This window comes from Schistocerca serialis, chromosome 10, assembly GCF_023864345.2.
Source record: "Schistocerca serialis cubense isolate TAMUIC-IGC-003099 chromosome 10, iqSchSeri2.2, whole genome shotgun sequence".
NCBI lineage: Eukaryota > Metazoa > Arthropoda > Insecta > Orthoptera > Acrididae > Schistocerca > Schistocerca serialis.
Window position 1 is genome coordinate 54,314,178 of NC_064647.1, and position 26,202 is coordinate 54,340,379.

Genomic DNA, 26,202 nt, shown 5'->3' on the forward strand with positions numbered 1-26,202 from the left:
CCGTCTTTTCTTTCTTTCTTCATCCTCCTCCTACACTTCTGTATTTATCTCAGTGTAAGCCACTCCTGGAGAATCGATTAAGGGGAAGTTTTGCCTCTGAATTCATAGACAACTAAAGCTACACTATGTTTCCCAAAGACAATAATATGGTAGTGTCCCATTCGTTACAATACAGCCATATGATTGCATATGATTGTGCAGCCATATTCAGCCACTCAATATGAACGCTACCTTGCTTGTAACCGCCTCTCTGAGAACAGACGCTAAAATTTCCTTCTTCTGTCTACGACGCCTTACCATCTTATCCGACGTTAGAAACAGAAAAGGAAAGCAAAGACACCTTCATGCCTCGAAGCCAAATACCTTTCGGGTCGAAAGACAAGAGTTGGCCAAGGGAGGCCGATGGAAAGGAAAACAGAAGAGCCCTCACACACGTAAGTGGAAGTAATGAAGGCTTTAGCTAAGGGGTGATATAGGTGCCAAACCTTTAGGAGGACCTCAAAAACGTTTCAAAATCGCCCAGTTGGTACCTATATATAGTTACAATTAAAAGTGAACTATTTTTCAATATTAATTCACTACAAAATCTGATTGGCACAGCGTTTTTGAACTTGTGTTTTGCTTTAATATATGTAACAACTCCTCCTTTTCCCATATGAGTTGTGCATGAGTAAGACGTTAGAGTGCAATCTTTTATACGCTTGATAACGCCGGAACTCAATATATTGTTGCCCCCACTCTTAGCCTTGATGACAGCCTCCACTCTCGCATGTATTCGTTCAGTCAGGTACTGGAGGGTTTCTTGGGGAATGGCAGCCCATTCTTCACGGAGTGCTGCACTGAAGAGAGGTATAAATGTCGGTCGGTGAAGGCTGGCACGAATTCGGCGTGGACCAAACTTCTAACATAGAGCACGTGTTCGGACGTTACGCGTGATTGGTCCATCTGTGAGCCCTATCGTAGATGTGACGCATGGTGGATCTGCCTCCATACATCGGTCCGGATATATGTAGTGCGCGGCAGATCCACACGTGAGCGTTATCCCGAATGTGTGTCGCAGCATTGCCTGGTGTTGAAATTACTGTAAAATTGCTAAATCAACTGGAATGCTTATTATTAGAGTACATTGATGATGTCTTTTTCACCCCATCAGTCCACTGGTACACTGTTGGTTACCACATAATGATTGACTGACATCGCTTGTTTGAGTTGGAGAAAGAGTTTTGGTGGATGAATAGCACCGAAACAGCGATCGCGTACATGACTGCAATGTGTGGAATCAGTCGAAACGGAATTCAGAACATTCAGCTATTCTGTCACTGCGACAGATGAGTTTAAATGTAGAGATTGTCAGTCACTTTCGGACCTCAGTCTGGAAATTCCCCACAACGCCGCCAAACTCTTCCAGTTTCCTTATGTTGAAACTGTCTATTATTTAAAATCATCCAGTGTGTGTAGTGTGTTATGGTAGCCAGATTAACAAGATGATTTTCACAATGCGACATCTAGTTTTCTGCGAGAGGCAATGGATCAGAAAGTGCTAATGTCCGTTTAGAACCTGACAGTGATCTCGACGTCGTGACGGAAAAACAAAATATATGGCAGTGTACGAAGCATGTTACAACAGGAAAAAAAAAGAAATGTTTCAAATAACCCCACAGTGCCACAGGGAGCATCTCTTGTGACTTACAGTATGGTCTGTGGGATACAGTCATCCTCCTAGAGCACAGGTGATGAAACTTTAAACTGGTCTGTCCAGTGGAGCAATAGCTGTGTATTTAATAGGATCGTCACATGTGCTCGATGCCAGCAGGCATGTGGTATTCGTTTTCGATATATGGGAGGAGAGAGATGCGGTAAAAACCTTAACGAATTCTCTAACAGATAAAGTTAGTGGAGCTTTTATAGTTCGTAATTTTTCTCTGGTGTATGGAATAGAATAATGATGATAGATGTTGGGGTGATAGACGTGAATGGGCCCTGAGGGACGTGGATCTACAGAACCTGCTTGTGCTTTGGAGAATGCAGTAGCAAAATCCGCGTCCTTCCCCAGTTCCCGTTCTGTCTTTTATACTACCTAGTGTTGCAGGAGCAAGCTTCAATTCCGTCGAATGTACAAAACTCGGTTCTGTAGCAGTAACTCAGCTTCGCCTGTTTCTACACGGGTTGCAGGAGAGGGTATATATAATTTCCTCTAACCCCTACTCAGTTCCAACTTACATTGGAATGATCATGTGCCCAAAGCTGCAGGAATGGTAGCGCAGAGTCTGAGGGGGCAGTTGGAGGATGCATAGGGGCTATCTTAAACGAGGAAGGACTTTTACTGTAGCAGGTAGGTTCGAGAAAGGTGACTCATTTCGAAATATGAGAGTGCCAGAAATATGGATCACTAGTGGCTGTAACCATTAAAAGACTTCTCCATGGGATCCAATGTAGGTATTTGCTTGAATGGGAGGGACTTGATTCCTGATCCCAGACGGCATTTCTAGCTGATAGCGTAGCACTAGAGATCTGAAAAGCTAGGGCACATTTCTTATGACCCCAATCATCACACCATCTACTGTTTGTGATCCTTCTCAATCAAAGATTGCCTATAGCCCAGTGGATATATCACCGACCCTATGACATGGCATCGAGACAGGATGCGGTACAAATACTGGAGAAATATCTAGCATTGGCGGCTTGAGGGGGTAGCAGATACCATTTCTTACCATGCTCCTTAGCTGAATCATTTTCGAAATTCGGTAATTTTATTAGGAGGGGGCCATTGGCGATGTGTAACCACACTGCTGGTGTGATAATATACACTGCGGCGGTCACCATCTATATTCAGTGTCACGGTTTTGTCTGGAAAAACCATGTCATTAGTAGGTAATGCCATATGTGGATTTATAAAGTTGGTATAGGTTTTAACATGGATACTTGTGTGGACCTGTAGAACCAAGACCGCTTGTGATGGTAATATGTTTCTGTCTTTTTTTTTTTAACATATAGCTGTTTGTAAGACGATTACGCCTCTCTTTCTAAGACATGGTGGTAGCACTTGCAAGAAAAATGTATGAGACATGTCCATCCATCGTTGATTTCAGGTCAGTATTATTTCCTATCACCATCAATTGGTTATTGTATTATACTTAGTAGTAGGGGGTGCATGATAGGTTCGCCTTGAGCATCAAGTATAAAGTGTGTGTTTGTGTTACAACATGCGCAAAGGAAATGACTGTGTCCAGTTGTAATGAAAGTATGGATTTGACGTGGAGTACTGTGACAGCTAATCATAAGAATGGTGCCAATATTTCTATTTCCAGAGCCACCACCATCAGCAGGGCGTATTTTCGGTACTTCGCTCATTGTCGAATGTCATTCAACTGATACCTCAATGGTAACATTTAACTGAAAGTACAATGATAAAATATATATGTGACTGGTTTTCTAGGATAGGCCTATGCATGCTTGGCATGAAGTGCCAGTGACGGGAATGATTCACGTTTTCCATTAACGGTATGAACTGCCCAAATTGAAGGGCCTGTTGGAGTGTAGGAATCTAGATGACTTAAACAGGTAGTCCTCTAGACGGCTGAATAGCGAACTAATACTTTGTATGTTTTGGACAGCTTTCGTGATCTCATGGAATTTAGAGAAGAGTCAATATGAAAATGTGTTTGCACTGGGCCATTATTAACACACATGTAAATTGTTCATTTGACTGGTTCTTCACATTTTGCGTCTTTATTTAGTTGAGAGAACATCGATTGTTGTGTATGCAACTAGCAGGTGGAAGACACATTTGCTGGTTCACTAGACATGAGGAGCACGTTATTTGACTTTGTAAATTATAGGGATGATTTGGAATCTGTTAGATCACCGACATTGGTATTAGCGAGTGGAAATATCAATTTACTCCATTTTTATTTTGTGGAGTTTTTTCATGTAAAGGTCTTCACAGATGGGATAAATTTCTAGTTAGTCTATGGTTTACTGCATGCTGCACCTAGCTAAAGTTCTGGGTTTGTAGGGAAATAATTTCCGGTCTATATCTTCGGAATTATATCGTGTGAGCGATCGATAGGTTACTATGGTGTGCTTGATATCGAGAAATACTATGAAAATAGTTTGATATTCCAGCAAGCCATACGAAATTACGTATGTTCTTGTAATCCCAGAGTCTGGAGATGGGTGTAGATAGCAAGCAGGCATGCAAATATGTTAGGGCCAGGAACAGTGACGCCTTTGTGCTGAGGGGTAATGACTCAGCCTTTGTACGACATTTTTCTCGGTATATGTATGAGCATCTGATGGAAGAAAATCGACCAAGCAAGCGAGCAGGTCCAGACCAGAAACACTAATGAGTTTGTGCCGAGGGGGGATATGAGGCCGAATTCGTAGAACAGTTCTGAAAGTGGTTTTGATCCACTGAGGATGCTCTTGTCACACTTTGGGGGTGGACGGCCACCCAACCTCATGGTAAATATCTAGTGCTGCGAGTGTACCTACAGTGCATGTGCTTATGCTGTCTGACTTTGCAGTATATGTATGAATGATGTAAGAGGGATGACTTTGTATGACACAGGATACAAACTGTATGTTTACTAGATCGACATGGTATGCAGTGATATATTGCTGGGTTGGAGATCGGTTTCACACTCTAATATTGAAGCTCCTGTCCTTAGTTGGATAGCAGTGTAATTGAGTCTTTTCTTATTAGACGATATGTAGGGCACTTTGCAAGGTATAATTGCAGTATGGATATATGTATAAAATAGCTTTTGCCTCTGAAAGTCTAATCTGCAGGAAAAAAAAGAGCGGATGGTGCTTCCACATCGGCGGCGTCAGTAATTCGGTGGGTAAATTCGATAAAAGCCAATCAAAAATCCCCTTTCAAGACATCCTTTGTGCTCTCGTAGCGGTGAGAACGTCTGTGTTTGTTGAATGTAGGAGGGGTAAGACGTGACGATTGGTGTGTCATGTTAGGACCATCAGGAGAAATTCATTCGTCGTTATTCTGCGCTATTTTCGTAAACAGGATCTGTTAGGACAGGACGGAAAAGCTGAGACATCGTAAAATCTACTAACAAGCGACCATTAACTATTTCAGGGACACTATAAAATTTCCGAGAGGTTGACTTATCTCTTATCTTCATAGCAGGTGGCATCAGTATAACATTGAGAACCCTTCAGATGGTGAGTCACCATGTGGACATTTCATGGTGAGGTGTCAGTCACGCTGGGGCAGATAAGCATGGCTGGACGCAGCTCACATGTTCCTCTAGGATTGGTAGGGAGAAAGCAGCCTGTGCTATAGTGGAACAGATTTCTGTAGCGCAATCTGTGACATCAGTATCCACAGATATAGCATCAGCAATGATAAACACACATGCTGCCCAAAGGTGTTTTGAGTATGGGATCAGTGTGAGTAGGTCTTGGAGTTTTGTGGCGAGGTGGACAGGGGTGTGTGCTGTACCTCATGTGATGGGCGAGGATGTGACGGCAGAGGGGGAACCGCTGCAGAATCGGACCACTGTCAGCAGCCTGGTTGCGGCAGCCCTAATCTGCTAGCCTGAGGGAGGGCGACCCATGGATGCCAGAGCGATGCTGTGGCAGCCGCAGCTGGGGTACGGTTGGGGCCGGGAGCAATGGCGAAGGCGACAGCAGCATCAGTAGCAGGGACAGCGCCGGTGACGGCGTTGGGCGGCGAGTGGCGGCATATCTTTTTTATTAGCGATCTTTTGTTTAAACTGTATTCCATCGATTTCACCGACCAATAGGATGCTGCTAATTAAAAAAAACTGCCCTATAAATTTGAAAAATATCGATTTATTTAATTTGCATAAATTTTTTATATCAATGTGGTGTTAGCGGTACCATAGTCAAGGGAGGGTGCGTGTGAGTTGGTGACATAATACTGAAGAGCATAAGTGCAGAACACTAGGCTAATTTGCATAAGTTTTATGTAAAATACAGTACAACAGTTGCAGGGGGTGGATGACAAAGAAGAATGCGCCAAAAATGGCCTTCAAAAGCATGTGAAATTCGAAATGTGTAGCAGAAAATGGTGGAAGGACATAACTGATTACTTAATTTGGTTCAAAGGCGGTACATTTGTTTAAGGAAATGATGGTGACATGGAAAACAGCTTAACACAACAATTGGTTAAGTGCTGACAAAGGGCCAAACATTAGGTTAAGATACCCAGAATATTGTGCTGAACATTAGGTTATGCAACATGCTTGCTCCATGTAATTACTTCTTACAAGACCTACATGTTACCAAACAGGAGAGAATGATGAGCAAGAGAAATCCAACCCCCACAAACAATTTTTTTCAAAAGTGAACAATATACCCTTCAATTTTTGTTGTGAGACCCTTCCTCTCCACCATCAGACTGCCATCTTGCATTACATCATGAAGGGACGACAGGGTCCTCTGGTGGTAGTACGGTGTACTAGGCCCAGATCTTGTGGCGAACACACTGTTTCCTGCCATTTTCACCCACCCCAGACCACCATCTTGGATTACATCATGGAATAAATGAGCACACTCTGGTGTCAGTGCTGTGTACTAGTTCAGCTGGATTCCAGGCCTTGTGATTAACACAATGGATGGAAGTGCTGCCTCTAACTGTTTAAATGAAGACTGAAAAATCCAGCACAGTCGAGTTCTCCTCCCACCATTTCCTAGGAAGCGGTGGTGGTTGGATGAGTTAGGTTAGTGGAGGTAGCTCAAGTACCCTCATTTTCCTGCCTTTTCTTTGGTTAGTAGAGATAGCCCAAGTGGCCTTCTTCTCCCACTAAAATTCAAATTTCCATCCAATCCCTAGGAAGATATGGCTGTCGGATGACTTAGGTTAGTGGAGGTAGCCAAAGTGACCTATTTTTCCTCCATTTTCTTAGGTTAGTAGAGGTAGCATTGTCCTTATGGAATTTTAAGTTCCCGCCGAATGTGGCAGGGGGTTGTGGAACTTTGTTGCCATAGAGGTTAATTAATCGATCAATTTAATAAAGAATAAATCAAATTGCCCTCCACCACCCCCCCATGAACCATGGACCTTTCCATTGGTGGGGAGCCTTGCGTGACTCAGCGATACAGATAGCCGTACTGTAGGTGCAACCACAATGGAGGGGTATCTGTTGAGAGGCCAGACAAACGTGTGGTTCCTGAAGAGGGGCAGCAGCCTTTTCAGTAGTTGCAGGGGCAACAGTCTGGATGATTGACTGATCTGGCCTTCTAACACTAACCAAAGCAGCCTTGCTGTGCTGGTACAGCAAACGGCTGAAAGCAAGGTGAAACTACAGCTGTAATTTTCCCGAGGGGATACAGCTTTTCTGTATGGTTAAATGATGATGACATCCTCTTGGGGAAAATATTGCAGAGGTAAAACAGTCCCCAATTCGGATCTCCGGGCAGAGACTACTCAAGAGGATGTTGTTATCAGGAGAAAGAAATCTGCCGTTCTACGGATCAGAGGGTGGAATGTCAGATCCCTTAATTGGGCAGGTAGGTCAAAAAATTTAAAAAGTGAAATGGATAGGTTAAAGTTACGTATAGTAGGAATCAGTGAAGTTCGGTGGCAGGAGGAGCAAGACTTCTGGTCAGGTGACTATAGGGTTATAAACACAAAATCAAAAAGGGGTAATGCAGGAGTAGGGTTAATAATGAATAGGAAAATAGGAATGCGGTTAAGTTACTACAAACAGCATAGTAAACGCATCATTGTGGCCAAGATAGATACGAAGCCCACACCTACCACAGTAGTACAAGTTTATATGCCAACTAGCTCTGCAGATGACTAAGAAATTGAAGAAATGTATGATGAAATAAAAGAAATTATTCAGATAGTGAAGGGAGACGAAAATTTAATAGTCATGGGTGACTGGAATTCGTCAGTAGGAAAATGGAGAGAAGGATATGTAGTAGGTGAATATGGATTGGGTGTAAGAGACGAAAGAGGAAGCCACTGGGTAGAATTTTGCGCAGAGCACAACTTAATCATAGCTAACACTTGGTTCAACAATCATAAAAGAAGATTGTATACATGGAAGAACCCTGGAGATACTAGAAGGTACCAGATAGGTTGTATAATGGTAAGGCAGAGATTTAGGAAGCAGGTTTTAAATTGTAAGACATTTCCAGGGCAGATGTGGACTCTGACCACAATCTATTGTTTATGAACTGTAGATTAAAACAGAAAAAACTGCAAAAAGGTGAGAATTTAAGGAGATGGTACCTGGATAAAATGTCTAAACCAGAGGTTGTAGAGAGTTTCAGGGAGAGCATAAGGGAACAATTGACAAGAATGGGGGAAAGAAATACAGTAGAAGAAGAATGGGTAGCTCTGAGGGATGAAGTAGTGAAGGCAGCAGAGGATCAAATAAGTAAAAAGACGAGGGCTAATATAAACCCTTTGGTAACAGAAGAAATATTGAATTTAATTGATGAAAGGAGAAAATATAAAAATGCAGTAAATGAAGCAGGCAAAAAGGAATACAAACGTCTCAAAAATGAGATCGACAGGAAGTGCAAAATGGCCCAGAAGGATTGGCTAGAGGACAAATGTAAGGATGTAGAGGCGCATATCACTAGGGTTGAGATAGATATTGCCTACAGGAAAATTAAAGAGATCTTTCGAGAAAAGAGAACCACTTACATGAATATCAAGAGCTCAGATGGAAACCCAGATCTAAGCAAAGAAGGGAAACCAGAAAGGTGGAAGGAGTATATAGAGGGTCTATACAAGGGCGATGTACTTGAAGACAATATTTTGGAAATGGAAGAGTATGTAGATGAAGATGAAATGGGAGATATGATACTGCGTGAAGAGTTCTACAGAGCACTGAAAGACCTGAGTCGAAACAAACCCCCGGGAGTAGACAACATTCCATTAAAACTACTGATAGCCTTGGGATAGCCAGTCTGACAAAACTCTACCATCTGGTGAGCAAGAAGTATGAGACAGGCGAAATACGCTCAGACTTCAAGAACTATCAGTTTAATAAGTCATGGCTGCAAAATGCCAACTAGAATTCTTTACAGACGAATGGAAAAACTAGTAGAACCGCCCTCGGGGAAGATCAGTTTGGATTCTGTAGAAATATCGGAACACGTGAGGCAACACTGACCCTACGACTTATCTTAGAAGCTAGATTAAGGAAAGGCAAACCTACGTTTGTAGCATTTGTACACTTAGAGAAAGCTTTTGACAATGTTGACTGGAAAACTCTCTTTCAAATTCTGAAGGTGGCAGGGGTAATATACAGGGAGCGAAAAGCTATTTATAATTTGTACAGAAACTAGGTGGCAGTTATAAGAGTTGAGGGCCATGAAAGGGAAGTAGTGGTTGGGTAGGGAGTGAGACAGGGTTGTAGCCTCTCCCTGATGTTATTCAATCTGTATATTGAGCAAGCAGTGAAGGAAACAAAAGAAAAATTCGGAGTAGGTATTAAAATCCATGGAGAAGTAATAAAAACTTTGAGATTCGCCGATGATATTGTAATTCTGTCAGAGACAGCAAAGGACTTGGAAGAGCAGTTGAATGGAATGGACAGTGTCTTGAAAGGAGGATACAAGATGAACATCAACAAATGCAAAACGAGGATAATGTAATGTAGTCGAATTAAGTTGGGTGATGCTGATGAAATTTGATTAGGAAATGAGACACTTAAAGTAGTATAGGAGTTTTGCTATTTGGGGAGCAAAATAGCTGATGATGGTCGAAGTAGAGAGGATATAAAATGTAGACTGGCAATGGCAAGGAATGCATTTCTGAAGAAAAGAAATTTGTTAATATCGAGTGTACATTTAAGTGCTAGGAAATCGTTTCTAAAAGTATTTGTATGAAGTGTAGCCATGTATGGAAGTGAAACATGGGCGATAAATATTTTGGACGAGAAGAGAATAGAATCTTTCGAAATGTGGTGCTACAGAAGAATGATGAAAATTAGATGGGTAGATCACATATCGAATGAGGAAGTGTTGAATAGGATTGGGCAGAAGAGAAGTTTGTGGCACAACTTGACTAGAAGAAGGGATCAGTTGGTAGGACACGTTCTGAGGCATCAAGGGATCACCAATTTTGTATTGGAGGGCAGTGTGGAGGGAGACCAAGAGACAAATATACTAAGCAGATTAAGAAAGATGTAGGTTGTAGTAGGTACTGGGAGATGAAGAAGCTTGCACAGGATAGAGTAGCATGGAGAGCTGCATCAAACCAGTCTCAGGACTGACGACCACAACAACAACAAATCAAATTGATAAGAGTGAGAGGGGAACCTATTCCAATGACTCAGACCTAAAAGTGTACCTGTAGCAGCGAGGGCGAAGGGGGGAGGGGAGTTGGGGGATGAGGCGTGAGTGGGGGAACAACAGGATAATTGCCTGTCAATCATAGGAGGACAATAGGTTTAGTACCTGTCAATCAAAGGAGAACATTAGGTTGCCCGAGTGCATACCTGCCGCTGATGTAGGCAACCTGCACTAAAAAAATTCACTGATGCTCTCCCAGCCCCCCTACTCTCCTCTACTGCCTTCAAGCTTCACTTTTTTGCTTATCGCTGGCTTGCTACCTGAGCTCTTGATGTTCATACAGTTGCTTCTCTTTTGTCCACAGGTTTCTTTAATTTTCCTGTACATTACATTTTTATTTGTCTTATACAACAACAACGGCCTTGTCGCAGTGGATACACCAGTTCCAGTGAGATCACCGAAGCTAAGCGCTGTCGGGCGTGGTCGGCACTTGGATGGGTGACCATCCAGGCCCCCATGTACTGTGGCCATTTTTCGGGGTGCACTCAGCCTCGTGATGCCAATTGAGGAGCTACTCGACCGAATAGTAGCGGCTTCTCTCAAGAATACCATCTTATGACCGGGAGAGCGGTGTGCTGACCCCCTGCCCCTCCTATCCGCATCCTCCACCGAGGATGACACGGCGGTCGGATGGTCCCGTCAAGCCACTCGTGGCCTGTCTGATGATCCTGGTAGGCCACTCGTGAGCTGAAGACGGAGCGCATATACAACAGAAACTATAAAAATCCTGTATTTCCACCAAGACCTGATTTGCCTTTCTGCACATTGTATGTACATAATTATTAATATCAAATATTACAGTAGAAGATAAAGAAATGTGACAAAGGCAAAATGGTAGGCTTTAAAAAAATACACATCGATCTGATTTTTGTTATCTAACGTTCCATAAATACTGCTTATCTTCTTTAAGTGATTGCTACAGCAATTTTCACCCGGTAAATCATTGTTCATCCAGGATAGAAACCATTGTATCACTATACAATGATCGGCCAGAACATTGCGACCACCGACCTTCTACCAATATGAACCTATCCAGGCGATAGTAGCGTCACCTAGCAGGGAATAACTGCTAGTCAGACACACGCACGGTACATGTAGTATCAGTGAGCATGCTGTCTGTCTGTAGAATGCAGAAAGTACACAATCTATCTGAGTTTGACTGAGAACAGATAGTAATTGCTTGGGCTGTCAGCACGAACATCTCGGAAACTGCAGGAATTTCGAGTGTTCGAGGAGTGCTGTTGTGTCTTCACCAACAGGCGAAACAAAGGAAAAACCAGTTCCAGATATGGTGGGATTGGTGGCAATTCCTCGTTATAGATGTCGGATGTCGTAGGCGGGGTAGACTGGTAAAACAGGACAGGCTTCCAGTGGAACTAACATGAGACTTTAACGCTGCTCAGTGCACCACACACTCCTGACGAAGGGCCTCCATAGCTGTCGATCCATGAATGTGTCAATGTTAACACCCCGACATTGGCAACTTCGACTGAAATGGGCATGTGACCATCGGCACTGGTCGTTGACGTAGTGGTAGAGCGTCGCTTGGCCTGATGAATCCCGATACTTCTGCGTTATTCCCATTGGAGGGCGCGAATCGGTCGTCTTCCTGGGCAGCTCCTCCTTGACACCTGTACTGCGGGATGGAGGCAAGCAGGCTCCATTACGCTCTGGGGAACATTCACGTTGGTACTAACGGGTGCAGTGGAGCTCGTGCGAGGCACCTTGATGGCCAAGGAGTGTCGTCTATTGGTTGCAGACCGTGTGCATCACTACACGACGAAGGCATTTTTCAACAATATAATGCGCCATGCCACGAGGCCAGGAGAGTGATGGAGTGCTTCGAGGAACGCAGTGGCTTGTCAGATCTGAACCCGATCGAACACAACGTGATGAAGAACTCATCGCCCCCTCCTCAGAATTTACAGGAATTAGGAGACTTGTGTGTGCAAGTGTGGTGGCAGCTCCGTGCAGCGACCTACCTAGGCCTCGTATCTTCCAGGCCACGACACGTCGCCGCCGTTATCCCTGACAAAGGTGGACATACTGTTTACTAGGTAGGTGGTCATAATGTTCTGACCAATGCATACTGCATTTTTTCTGGCCTTTTGTAAATGGCTTTTATGTAGTTCACATCTATGAACAAAAGTGTGGTAGAAATGGATTGCGGTGGTAAACATTAGTGTTCGTTCATTATGATTTTAATGAGAAACGTAGCTGCACCTTTACTAGCATATATAACTACTAACAAAAAGGGTTATAAATAACTAACTTATCGTGCATTTATTAAACCGTAATAAGAAACTTAATATTCAAAAATATTTATTTTATTGTTCCTCAAAAAAGTTCGACCTACTCGTGCAAGCAGCACAGCACACTGTCACAATAATCCATCTCTAATAATAGAAAACGCCTAGGGTTAGCAAAGACAACTTCCATTTTATCTGAAGCTGCTTGTTTTGGAACACTCCTTTTCTTTCACTGTTGTACTTTTGATCAGACGTAAATTACTTAAAGTGTCAAGAAGAATAACATCTTAGTTCTTCAGTTCCTTCAAGGTAAGTGTTGCAAATGTCATGTAACTTGCTGCGAACTAATATGTATATACATGATAATAAAATGTAGTATGTTTCACTGCGGTGTCGTCTGCAGCTCATGGTCTAGTGGCTAGCGTTGCTGCCTCTGGATCACAGGGTCCCGGGTTCGATTCCTGGACGGAATGGGGATTTCCTCTGCTTAGGGACTGGCTGTTTGTATTGTCCTCATCATGTCGTCATCATTATCAGCATTCGTGGCAGTGGCTAGATTGGACCGCGAAAAAAACTGGACTGAGTAAAAATCAGGACTTTGTACGGGTGCTGACGACCGTGCAGTTGAGTGCCCCACAACCAAACCTCATCATCATCTGTGGTGTCCCTACATTAGTGAGTAACCAGTATGTAGCTATGTACAAAACATGTGACTTTTTCATGATATGCAAACTGAGTCAGTCTCTGCTGTAATAAAAGAAACTGGCCAAATTGAGTTTGGTAAACTATTGAACAGCTTTAACAAATTATTGCAAAAAAATATTGCAATGATCCTTAACTGCGAGTATCTGGGATGGATATTACTAACGAATTTAATGTTGATACTGAAAGGTACAGTAACAGGATACTCATGTTCGTGAAGATGTACCAGTACGATATGACTGAGTTTTTTCGTTACAGGCGGATACATTCCTGACATTCTTCAGTATGCTGAGTTGACGGTTGTTCCCAATTCAGTATGCGAGGAGGGCTACGGACCAGGTGTCGTTCTTGAAAGTACGCTGTGTGCCGGAAACAAGTTCAAAGGCATGTGCCTCGTGAGTAAAAATTGTGGTCTACCACGACAACTTACTATCAACATCTTATTCTGTGACTTTCCATAAATGCTTTCTACAATGCTAATTTGTAAGTAACTAATATTGTAGCAATTTATTCCATCGACTTCACAGAATTTGCTTTTCACAACTCAGTAGTGCTGCCTGCTTGTAAACATTGATAAAAAAATCGGTGTATTTTCTGATGTAACTACGAACGTCAGCTTATCTCCTACGTTTTTCTATTATTAATTTGTTATTGTCAGCAGATGTCAGTGTGACTGAAACTAGAGGTATGTGCAAGAGTTTGCTGCATCTTTTCTCCATGATATATCATTGATGGCGGTGGAAATGTCTGTAGTCAGACGCCGTTAAACTAATACACGTTACTAATTTTACATACATTTGTACTTGAATATGGCATTTGCAGTCAGTAACAGATAAATGGTGTAGGTACACCAGCTTGGCTCACGTATAGATTTACTGGAGTGAACACTTACAAGGCTTATCCTCATAGAATATTTTTTCCATCATACAGTACAGTAAAGAAAGACCACAGTAATTTTCGCGTTGCATTAACCACAACCTCAGGACCACTTTTCTGGATATTAGTCATTACAGACCTTTCATCAGAATGCTGTGCTGTTGCTCATTTCATTGTTAGGGTCTGCAGCAGTGATGAATCGTCGCTGTGATACTCGTATGTGGAGCGCCTGAGGCAGCAGAACTTCTCAGCAGCAGTTGCAAAGGCAACAATGTGGCCTTTAAGTCCGCCAGTGATGACCCTGACTGACAACCAGCGACCACTTACATACTCAATCAATTTCATGAGCCCCCCCCCTCCCACACCTACTCCCCCCCCCCCCCCCCCAAACATCGACAAACCCACAGAAAGTGATCGACAACACGTAAGAGGTACCATGCTTTCTAAACTCATAATCTTTTGTTAACACACGCTAGCCAGCGAGTCTGACATTTTAGAACACTCAGTACGCCACGCACACTTCTTGGCAGTGGGGGCATTGTCAAGTCGCTGTGGCATTGTTTCAGTATGTAAACACCTGGCATGTGAGTCGCTCTGTGCCAGGAGGTTGTACCGTTGGTCAGTCTGTTATTGGTGAAAGAGGAAGATTTGTATTTTAACGACTATGTTGAATGCCTCTACGGTGGACAGCGGAACCAGGTATAACGTGGCTAGGCTGCCAGAAAATCACAAGTTGCAGTAGAGTGGTGAGTGGGTGCTTGTTAGATTCTGGAGGGTACAGCAGAGAAACAGTGAAAAGTCGTTCATTTATTACTCAGAAGGCATTCGTCGTGACGATACCCCATGACACCAACGCCCATGGGACATAAGCAGTGCACACGCAGCCAGAGAAGACTCGAAAGCCAGCATGTGGTGCACGGCCACCAGCAGGTGGCGTAGTGGCGAAGGCAGTGGCAGTGCAAAAGCGCTGACCCAGCGGGACAGGAACATCACATTGATCCCACCGACCTGATGCCATTACAGCCCAGATGGGGCAGTCGAGGCGTGGATGGTCACGCTGATTACCCATGCAGAAGAGGCAGCTCACAACAGCAGAGTCTGCCCAGAGCAAAGGTAAGCAGCAAGAAGTTCGCACACACAGGAGATGGTGGACTGGACGGAAACCAGAGGCAGAAGCAGATAACAGACCCTTCACGTGGCCCACTGATTGAAAAGTATTAAGTACACATCACTGGACTTGGCACCAACAGCAGTGCCACAGCTAACAACATAACAGCCGGTGACTGATTGAGCCGTGTACACTGATATTGATTTGTAAACTTGTAAACTTGGTGGCCAGCATGGGTCGCTTCTCAAGAGTGGCAATTGGCTAACTGCGATACCTTTCATTTAAAAAAGGCGCATTATGTAAACTGGCTTGGTGCCTACTTGTGTTGATAGTGCATCAGTTCTGATCGCGCGAGTCACAACATGCCTGCGGCTCAGATATGAAGGAAGCATGCCATCGACGCTGCAGTAGCTCTGCCTCCCTCTTGTGCCACTGATATTGCTAATCTGGCTGCACGCTGTGACGCACGAGTGAAATCCAATAAATAATGCAATGGCTTTTTTGTAGGCCAGTCTCGATTGAGAAAATGTGGAATTTGTCTTGGGACATCGTGGAATATCCCCACTTCAGTCTCTATAGTTTCATAAAGTTCTGATGAGTAGCGAAACTATATGTTGAAATGGTGATCTGTTCATTTAATATGAAAAGACTACTACCAAGGTGTGGATGGGGCCAAGGAATTGACATATCAGACGCGATTTAACACATAAATAGTTTATTCATAGCATACAATATATAACACCAACTACATAAATCCTGCTTCGATGCTTACAATTGCCAAAATGGGAGGGCCACCACTTTCGAATTGGAAAGGCTTTAATTTAAGAAACCAAAACGCCTATTATAATTTTTAAAAATAATAATAACACAACGCACAAGTAAGCACTAAGTGAATGCAGTCTTAAATCTTTAATTATTAGTCACAATAATATAAAACATAAATACATGAATTCACAATACAGCATGGGTTCAAAATTTCTTCCTGGACAACCTATGGTCCTAAAACTTTCATTCTACATTCCAGCCAATCATATTAATAACTTATAAGCACGGTTGGTAAAATACAACGTTTGCACTATAATCAATTTTAATAATCCGCAATCACTCAAAAAACAACATCAGAAGTTCGATACAGAGCATGTAAGCCTGTTTATACAATCTTGTGGACCAAAATAGGCACGAGGGCCACCATAACAGAAGTGCGCTAGTTGCTTTTAGGATGGGTGCTCCCATTGGCTTAATCACTGAGCAGATATTTACTTAAGCGACAGGTAAGATGCTTCATGCAAATAGAAGGCATTTCTAAAGTTTTTTTCCTTTTAACAAGGGGGTTTTAGTAAGGTGGAAATTACACTTTGAGGAGACGCAATAGCAATCTAGCGAGCACGCCTTCACGAGGACGCCATTCCACTAAACACGTACTAAACTAGCTGCGTATCCGCTGTTCAAGCCAAACATTAACAACACAGTTCCATATTCCTGACTCTCAAATAGTTGGGATCAAAACAAAACCAAAAATCCCAAGAGCGAAAGATCCAGCATAGCTTCAGAACAGATCTTACTTCATGTGGTTGCCTTCACAAATACAGGTATCTAAATGAAAACAAGAACGTGTAATAACATTCCCTAATCAGCACAATGTTGTTCTTTAGGTCCCGGTAGTGCTAGACAACGCTGACATGCCAATGTGAACAAACCTCTAAGTTCCCTCCAACTGACATGCCGAAACCAATGTGACCCCTTATCAGCTCTGTGACAGGACTCGAACCCCCAACTACTGTCAGTGGAACTCACTTACAATAAATACAGAGCAAATAGTATGGCGGACACATATACCCAGGGATTAACAGAACACTAGACTGAACTAGAATTAACCTTAATAATACAGCACTACATCTTGGGAGACAAGGAACTAACTCCCCACCCAAAATTCTGCAGCCACAGGGCGGGAGGATGAATTACCAAAACATAGAAGTGGAAACGTACACGAATAACTACCAAAATACACCACTACAATGGTTAGCAACGATGCGTGGAGGAATCTGCACTGTCAGAATTGCACCAGTGAACAGAACAGAGAATTGCCACAGCAGTGGCCACAAGGCGGGAAAAACGACTGGATGAACTCAATCCCAAAGGACCATCAACTTGAAACATTCACACTTCTTTTCTCCTTTCCTTCGGCGCACTTAGTCGTTTGCCTGGGACTGCTGTGTACAATTCTGAGCCGTACCCAGTCGTCCGGCAGACACCGACCCAGCCGAACTGCTCCCGGACTCAAACCCTCGCCGAACGGCGGCTCCACCGCCCCATGATGGTTACTGTTTGCCTTCGTCGACGCAGCGACAGCATGATTTCTGTTCGCAACACTGTGGAAAGACGCACAACACTGAACACTCACTTAAACACGGCACTAAAAAGTTGGCACAAATATGACATACCACAGCCGAGAGCAGATGGGGGGGAAACTGGACAGATGATGGAGAAATAAAAAAGGGGGGGAAGGAGAGGATCCTCCAGCGTGACCGCACTCGCCTATAAATAGTACAGGCCAAAGAGTCTGCTGCAGTAAACACGTGAGTCGGTCGTGTTACCAACCTACAGTTCCTGAGTACACCAAAGACAGAACTCGCAATCGATAGTGGGTACAACAAGGGCGGGAGTTCAAACGAAAGAGCTTCATAAAAGAGCAACCCTGAACAACCAAAAGGGTGAACAATTTCTCCAAAGATCTCTTTAATTTTCCTGTAGGCAGTATCTATCTTACCCCTAGTGAAATATGCCTCTACATCCTTACATTTTTCCTCTAGCCATCCCTGCTTAGCCATTTTGCACTTCCTGTCGATCTCATTTTTGAGACGTTTGTTTTCCTTTTTGCCTGCTTCATTTACTGCATATTTATATTTTGTCCTCTCATAATTAATTTCAATATTTCTTCAGATACCCAAGGATTTCTACTAGCCCTCTTCTTTTTACCTACTTGATCCTCTGCTGCCTTCACTAATTCATCCCTCAGAGCTACCCATTCTTCTTCTACTGTATTTCTTTCCCCCAATCCTGTCAATTGTTCCCTTATGCTCTCCCTGAAACTCTGTACAACGTCTGGTTTAGCCAGGTTATCCAGGTCCCATCTTCTTAAATTCCCACCATTTTGCAGATTCTTCAGTTTTAATCTACAGTTCATAACCAGTAGATTGTGGTCAGAGTCCAGATCTGCCCCTGGATATGTCTTACAATTTATAACCTGGTTGCTAAATCTCTGTCTTACCATTATATAACCTATCTGATACCTTCTAGTATCTCCAGGTTTCTTCCATGTATACAACCTTCTTTTATGATTCTCGAACCAAGTGTTAGCTATGATTAAGTTATGCTGTGTGCAAAATTCCACCAGACGGCTTCCTCTTTCATTTCTTTCCCCCAATCCATATTCACCTACTATGTCTCCTTCCCTCCCTTTTCCTACTCTCGAATTCCAGTCACCCAATACTATTAAATTTTCGTCTCCCTTTACTACTTCTTTTATCTCATCATACATTTCATCAAATTCTTCATCATCTGCGGTGCTAATTGGCATATAAACTTGTACTACTGTGGTAGGCGTGGGCTTCGTGCCTATCTTGGCCACAATAATGCATTCACTATGCTGTTTGTAGTAGTTTACTGGCACTTCTAGTTTTTTGTTCATTATTAAACCTACTCCTGCATTCCCCTATTTGATTATGTATTTATAACGCTGTATTCCATTTCCCTCTTTAAATTTTCTAAGCTCCCTGCCTGATTAAGGGATCTGAGATTCCACACTCCAATCCATAGAACGCCTGTTTTATTTCTTCTGATAACGACATCCTCTTGAGTAGGCGCCGCCCAGAGATCCGAATGGTGGACTATTTTAGATCAGAAATATTTTACCCAAGAGGACCCCATCATCATTTAACCATACAGTAAAGCTGCATGCCATCGGGAAAAATTACGGCTGTAGTTTCCCCATGCTTTCAGCCATTCGCAGCACAGCAAGGCCGTTTTGGTTAGTGTTACAAGGCCAGATCAGTCAGTCATCCAGATCGTTGCCCCTTCAACTACTGAAAAGGCTGCTGCCCCTCCTCAGCAGTTAGTAAACTGAATTTTGCATACATTCTGGATCATTCCTATAGTGCCCACAGGGTTAACTTTCAATGTCATTGCCATTAGTGTGAGCCATGTTGCTCTCACTCCACCATATGGCCAGCAGTGGAGTGCGTATTGTGTAGCCAAATCTAGTTCAGCGGAACAGAGAGACAAAGCGGTCTCTGTCCATTATGTCCACTATACACAAGTTTTGATTGGAATTCTGCCATTGATGGGTATGCGGATTTACCCCTGTACAATAGGTCGACTTTTGTTACTTTGCATTTCAAATTACTATGCGGTGGTCCATGATTTGTGTTACAGGTTCCAGAATGTCCTCCTTGCCTAGTATTTCTCAATTTGGCATTATTTTTAGGGATTCAGTGCTTTTTATCGTTGTGACACTTTTTTCTGTTAAATGACTGATTTCCGTGATCATTTTGTTGTCTATTGTTTTTGTGATTGTACTTATTCTTCCTGCCACCTCTATTGCCTTTTCTATGCAGCAAATACTTGCATCTCTGGAGATGTGTTACTGTTGCCATGCTCACTACTATGCCTTATGACATCCTGTGTGAGGTCAGTAGGACAACATTAATTGCTCAAGATCATTTTCAGGTACATTGATCAAGTTTTCTTTGATATTGTGAGGTAACCTAGCCTTCAATAAGCAGATGATGTCATTAGAGATCGGTTCAACACAGTAACGCGTTTTATTTGTGTAGTTTTCGAAATTACACAGAGAACACTGTCTTGAGTTATATGATTCTGGGCCCTAAAGTCTGTTAATGTAAATGTTCACTGCCAGAGCGTGTTGCTTGGTTGTTTTTGTGCCCTGTATCATCTGACTCAGATATAGTGGAATCCATGTTGCCAACAGTAGTAAGTGGATGCGTTGAGCGCACTAGGAGTAGTTTAATGCACAACAGTTTTTGACGAATTAATAAAGAAACGAAGGGTGGCAACAGCAATTGCTGGGAACACTTTTGAAAGTCAAATCTTTGACCTCTTAGTCCACCCAATTCAGATAGACTTAAGGGTTCAATAACTTACTGTCAGAGTTGGTTGCAGCAATTGCTATTACTTCCCTTGATTTTTTTTATTAATGTGTCAAAAGCAGTTTGCATTAAAAACACTGCCAGTTTGCTCAACTTATCCGCTTACTAATTACATAAATTTCCTGGTTGAGTACAGTACAATTAATTAAAAAAATAATTCGCTCTCAAAAAGTACAAAACATGTCCTATTGAACGCCTTCCATTTGATGATCACCCACGCTCTCACCAAGCTTCTGGCCTGTGACCTTTTGTGCCTCAGTGCAGCATGGAGTCAATGTCCAACTTAACAGAGCACTGCTTCTTTAGGACAGGTCTCAAACACATCCAGGAATGGCGATGAGTCATACAGAAGAGAGGATATAGAATATTTTGTCAAATGGTGTTCTCTCCCCCAGCATAATGTATTTAAGACTTCATCAGATAATGTCACATCCTTCAGTCAACATATTTGCATAGAGGTTTGATGAAGTAAAGAAGTCTCAAATCTGTATGGAGTTGATATTTGAGTGACAAAGTGATTCAAATTAAGTCATTTTTATCAGTCAAATTTGGGTACAAATAAATTATTTTCTTCACATCATTATATTTACTTGAAGAAATGAATAGTCAGCAAAATGTAAATGTTAATGACAGCACTCAAACCAGCATTAAAAAAGAATAATATGTGAATAAGATGAATCATACTCCCATATTAATGAAAATAGATGCTGCCAACCGCGCCAACTGTTGGTCAATACATAGACTCCTTTCTTGTGGCTATGTTCAGAGATATGTGTGAGTGAAACCTGCCTTGAATCGCCAACTGGTTCTTATCTTCCACTACCTCTCACACTCAGGAAAGTACTAATTCACAAAACAACAAAAATTCAAAATGCTAATGTAGCCTATATGAAAAGGGATATTCAAAAAAATTATAATGAATAAAATCAGATATAATTAGATATGCAGCTCTTCATTTTAAATATTCTCAGCTAAGATTCTGTTACACATTGTGAGGTCCTTTTTACCATACATAATTACATATGCAAAAGTAACTGCAGGATTTTTTTCATTAAAAGTTGCAACTTATTTCATTGTTGTCTCCTAAGTTGCTACAATATCATGTTAACCACATGGATAGGATAGCTATTACGAAATATAATTGACTTATGTCAGTACCCTATTTCAATCGTGTAACTAATTCAAAATCGAGAGATGCATCATATGCTTTGAGAATATTATTAGGAGGGTTAATATTCCACATCTCTTGAGGGAAGACATCGTTTGTTCCATTTTTCAGGTATACAGGGTGGTCCATTGATCGTGACCGGGCCAAATATCTCACGAAATATGTGTCAAATGGAAAAACTGCAAAGAACGGAACTTGTCTAGCTTGAAGGGGGAAACCGAATGGCGCTATGGTTGGCCCCTCTAGATGGAGCTGCCATAGGCCAAATGGATATCAACTGCGTTTTTTTAAACTAGGAACCCTCACTTTTATTACATATTCGTGTAGTATGTAAAGAAATATGAATGTTTTAGTTGGTCATTTTTTCGCTTTGTGGTAGATGGCGCTGTAATAGTCACTAACATATGGCTCACAATTTTAGATGAACAGTTGATAGATGACAGGTAGATTTTTGAAATTAAAATACAGGACGTAGGTACGTTTGAACATTTTATTTTGGTTGTTCCAACGTGATATACGCACCTTTGTAAACTTGTCATTTCTGAGAACGCATGCTGTTACAGCGCGATTACCTGTAAATACCACATTAACGCAATAAATGCTCAAAATGGTGTCCGTCAACCTCAATGCATTTGGCGATACGTATAACAACATTCCTCTCAACAGAGAGTAGTTCGCCTTCCATAATGTTTGCACATGCATTGACAATGGGCTGATGAATGTTGTTAGGTGTCGTCGGTGGATGACAATAGCAAATATCCTTCAACAGAAAGAAATCCGGGGACGTCAGATCCGGTGAATGTGTTTCGACGACCAATCCACCTGTCATGAAATATGCTATTCAATACTGCTTCAACCGCACGCTAGCTATGTGCCGCACATCCATCATGTTGGAAGTACATCGTCATTCTGTCACACAGTGAAACATCTTGTAGAAACTTCGGTAGAACATTACATTGGAAATCAGCATATATTGCACCATTTAGATTGTCATCGATAAAATGGGGGCCAAGTATCCTTCCTCCCAAAATGCCGCTCCATACATTAACCCGCCAAGGTCGCTGATGTTCCACTTGTCGCAGCCAGCCGCGGATTTTGCGTTGCCCAATAGTGCATATTATGCCGGTTTACGTTACCGCTGTTGGTGAACGTCGCTTGGTTGCTAAATAGAATGCGTGCAAAAAATCGTCCTATAATTTCTCTTGTGCCCAGTGCCAGAACTGTACAACACGTTCAAAGTCGTCACCATGCAATTCCTGGTGCATAGAAATATGGTACGGGTGCAATCTATGTTCATGTAGCATTCTCAGGACCGTTGTTTTTGAGATTCCCGATTCTCGCGCAATTTGTCTGCTACTGATATGCGGATTAGCCGCAACAGCGGCTAAAACAGCTACTTGGGCATCATCGTTTGTTGCAAGTCGTGGTTGACGTTTCACTTGTGGCTGAACACTTCCTGTTTCCTTAAATAACGTAACTATCCAGACACTTGGATGATGTCATCCAGGATACCGAGCAGCACACATATCACACGCCCGTTGGGCATTTTGATCACAATAGCCATACATCAACACGATATCGACCTTTTCCGCAATTGGTAAATGGTCCATTTTAACACGGGTAATGTATCACGAAGCAAACACCGTCTGCACTGTCAAAATGTTACATGATACCACGTACTTCTACATTTGTGACTATTACTGCGCCATCTATCACAAAGCGAAAAAAGTGATCCAACTAAAGCATTGGTATATCTTTACGTACTACACGAATATGTAATAAAAAATGGGGGTTCCCATTTAAGAAAACGCAGTTGTTTTCCGATTGACCTATGGCAGCGCCATCTAGCGGGCCAACCATAGTGCCATCTGGTTTCTCCCTTCAAGCTAGATGAGTTTCGTTCTTTGTAGTTTTTTCGTTTGATGCTTATTTCGTGAGATATTTGGTCTAGCCACTATCAATGGACCACCCTGTATATTCCATAGCTTCACTTGGTTGAATAATGAAGAGTCCAGTGACCGATTATTTTTACAATTTGTTTGAAATGCAGGAAGTGCGAAATATGGCATATCTAGAGAGCTATAGAAATTCCTAATACCTGACTAAAATTTTTCTTACCAGTCAGTACAGCTATTTCTGCAGTTTGCAGTTCATAAAAAGACATCAGAATTTTAGGATCTTTCAATAGATTTTCTCATTGTCCTAACTAGTAATTTGGTTGATATTTAACGACTGGTACTAGAATTTCCATCGATCTACACCAATTTTCCTCCTTTTGGAAGTGTGTCTTTTATTTTCACTCCAGCATCCTTTTATCAGGTCACATAAGATGAGCATGATCACCACTGGAACTCCAAGTAAAAATTACAGTAAGATCACCTTCCCATAAGAAACCACCAAGCATATTCAGTGGATAAAGTACTTCATTTCTCTTCCTCTCTATTTCTCCATTATTAAGTAATTGTCCATCCATACTTATTTTATCGATAACAGATGAAGTCAAATACAGCAGAACTGATGTTGAAATAAAAGGGAGCTCAGTTCTCGATGAAATATTATTTTCTTTCTTTATGGCTACAAAATCAAATAGCTTTACTACATAATAAACAATTAATTTTTATGGAATTTCCCATCATCTGTTGGATAATCTGTACTGAAGCTCCTGTATAATTTAGCATGGCTCCGATTTACCTAGCTGTCGCTATTATTTATATTACTCTTTGTATCCTCATTAGGTACATTCAGTTTATTTTTAGATTTCTGATTTACAGAGAATAAGTAAAATTGATGACCATTTATTTTGTTCATTATTTATTAAAGAATAAAGAACTGTTACACAAGCACCACTGAAATCAATCCATAATCGTTTTCATCAAATATAGTTATTTCTAAATCTTGAATAGGATTAAAAATTGGAGTAATTACAGGGCAATTTCGTTCATAAATTATCAGTACACCAAATTCTGCATTTGGCTTGAAAGAAGCAATAACGTAGTTTCTCAGTCAAAATTATCAGTATACTTTATAAGTATTCCATCAGCTAATTTAAAATTTACATTATTTAATTCGAGTGGAGTAATTTTAGGAACATCATTAGCAACAGTTTTTTATTAGGTTTAACTCTCTGATCACTAAATCCAAGCACACTTACAATCCTTTATACATATACCTAATTTAACATCGCTGTCAATAATATTTCCATTTAAAATTTAATCTCTTTTAAAGTAAACATTTGGTTTTTGTATATATAAATTTTTCTAAGCTTTTAAAATGTACTGGCAAATATGAATTTCGATTGTTTCTCCTTACAAGTAAAGTTTATTATTTTTTATATAATATTTGATTTACAAATGTTGTATGAAAACCAACTGGTGTTACATTAGTATAGTTGTCTCAAATATCACAGATGACCTTTTTTGAGAACAGATGATTTACCACTCAACTGAAATAATCTAATCATTTAATTAATAAAAATTATCTTGATTAAATGAAAACTGATTGGGAACCAAAAATAAGAACTACATTGAAGAAGTCAACATATAAACATGGTAAGATCTGCTGAATTCTATTGAATGTGTAATAATAGGACCAAGCAGATGTGGAAAAACTGCATTAATAAATGACAGTTACATTCTAGCACCAGGATGGTTGACTGAAATAAAATCAATCATTTCTATGTTTATCCTAAACGTTTGAACCGAAATATCAAGAATTTACAAAATGTGGAAAAAATTGAAGACACAATTTTTTTGAAAATCATGATGAAATTATACCACTGGATCAATGTCAAGATAATTCACTTAATTCTTGAAAATCAAGATATCATTAGAGAATGTTTTACTAGAAGTCGACATTGAGTAACATATTCTTTTTATTTAGCTAAAACTTATAGAAATTCCCAAACAATTACTCCACAATAATCTCAACCTTTCAAATATTTTCATACAGGATGACACAAATTAAAATCACACTCACTACAACGTTTTTGGTGGTGGTTGAAAATTTGATTATTTTAAAGAAATGTGCAGTAAATATTGCAGTGGTCACTTTGTATTTTTTCTATACATATGACTAGAAGCCCAACTGAAAGTCAGTTCAGGGATAAAATACAAAAATTTCTCACAATGTAAAGGGGAACAAAGTGTTCTTCCTGAATCCATAAACATAAACATTGAACATTAGAAATAATTATATTTAATGTTTTTTATATTATATTAAATGTTTTGGAAGTATGACCCAGAGGTTGGTAAAAAGGAAAGCTTAAGGAAATAGAAAAAAGTAGAAGTTATAGAACAATTCAAGATTTGAAAAAACCACCAAGAACAGAATGAGACAAATTTGAAAGAAGATCTACTAGTTATTTATGCATAGGAACAGGTTAGACAAGGAATTGAAGGTTTAGGTGACAATGCTATGAAAGCTATTGTTGCTTATTACCATCTTTCGAACGATAGGTATGATGGCATATTTCCTACTCCATGAGCACTGTGAGAAGCATCATGTTAGAAAAGCTTATTACATTACAATAATGAAATTCCACCTTCCTGAAGATTGAAACAACTTGAAGAAATTATGAAAAATATGGAAGAAAATGAGGTACAAAAAATGAACCTAAAAAGGTTTTACCTCTGACCA

At 41.1% G+C, this 26,202-nt stretch overlaps 1 protein-coding gene across 1 annotated transcript in view; it reads left to right on the forward strand.

The window, feature by feature from the left end:
• Positions 1-26,202, forward strand: part of LOC126425256 (collagenase-like) — a 210,483-nt gene that overhangs the window by 128,884 nt on the left and 55,397 nt on the right. Inside the window, exon 5 of the mRNA XM_050088227.1 lies at positions 13,509-13,645. Within this exon, the coding sequence (XP_049944184.1) occupies positions 13,509-13,645 (137 nt within the window). The remainder of the gene's footprint in view (positions 1-13,508; positions 13,646-26,202) is intronic.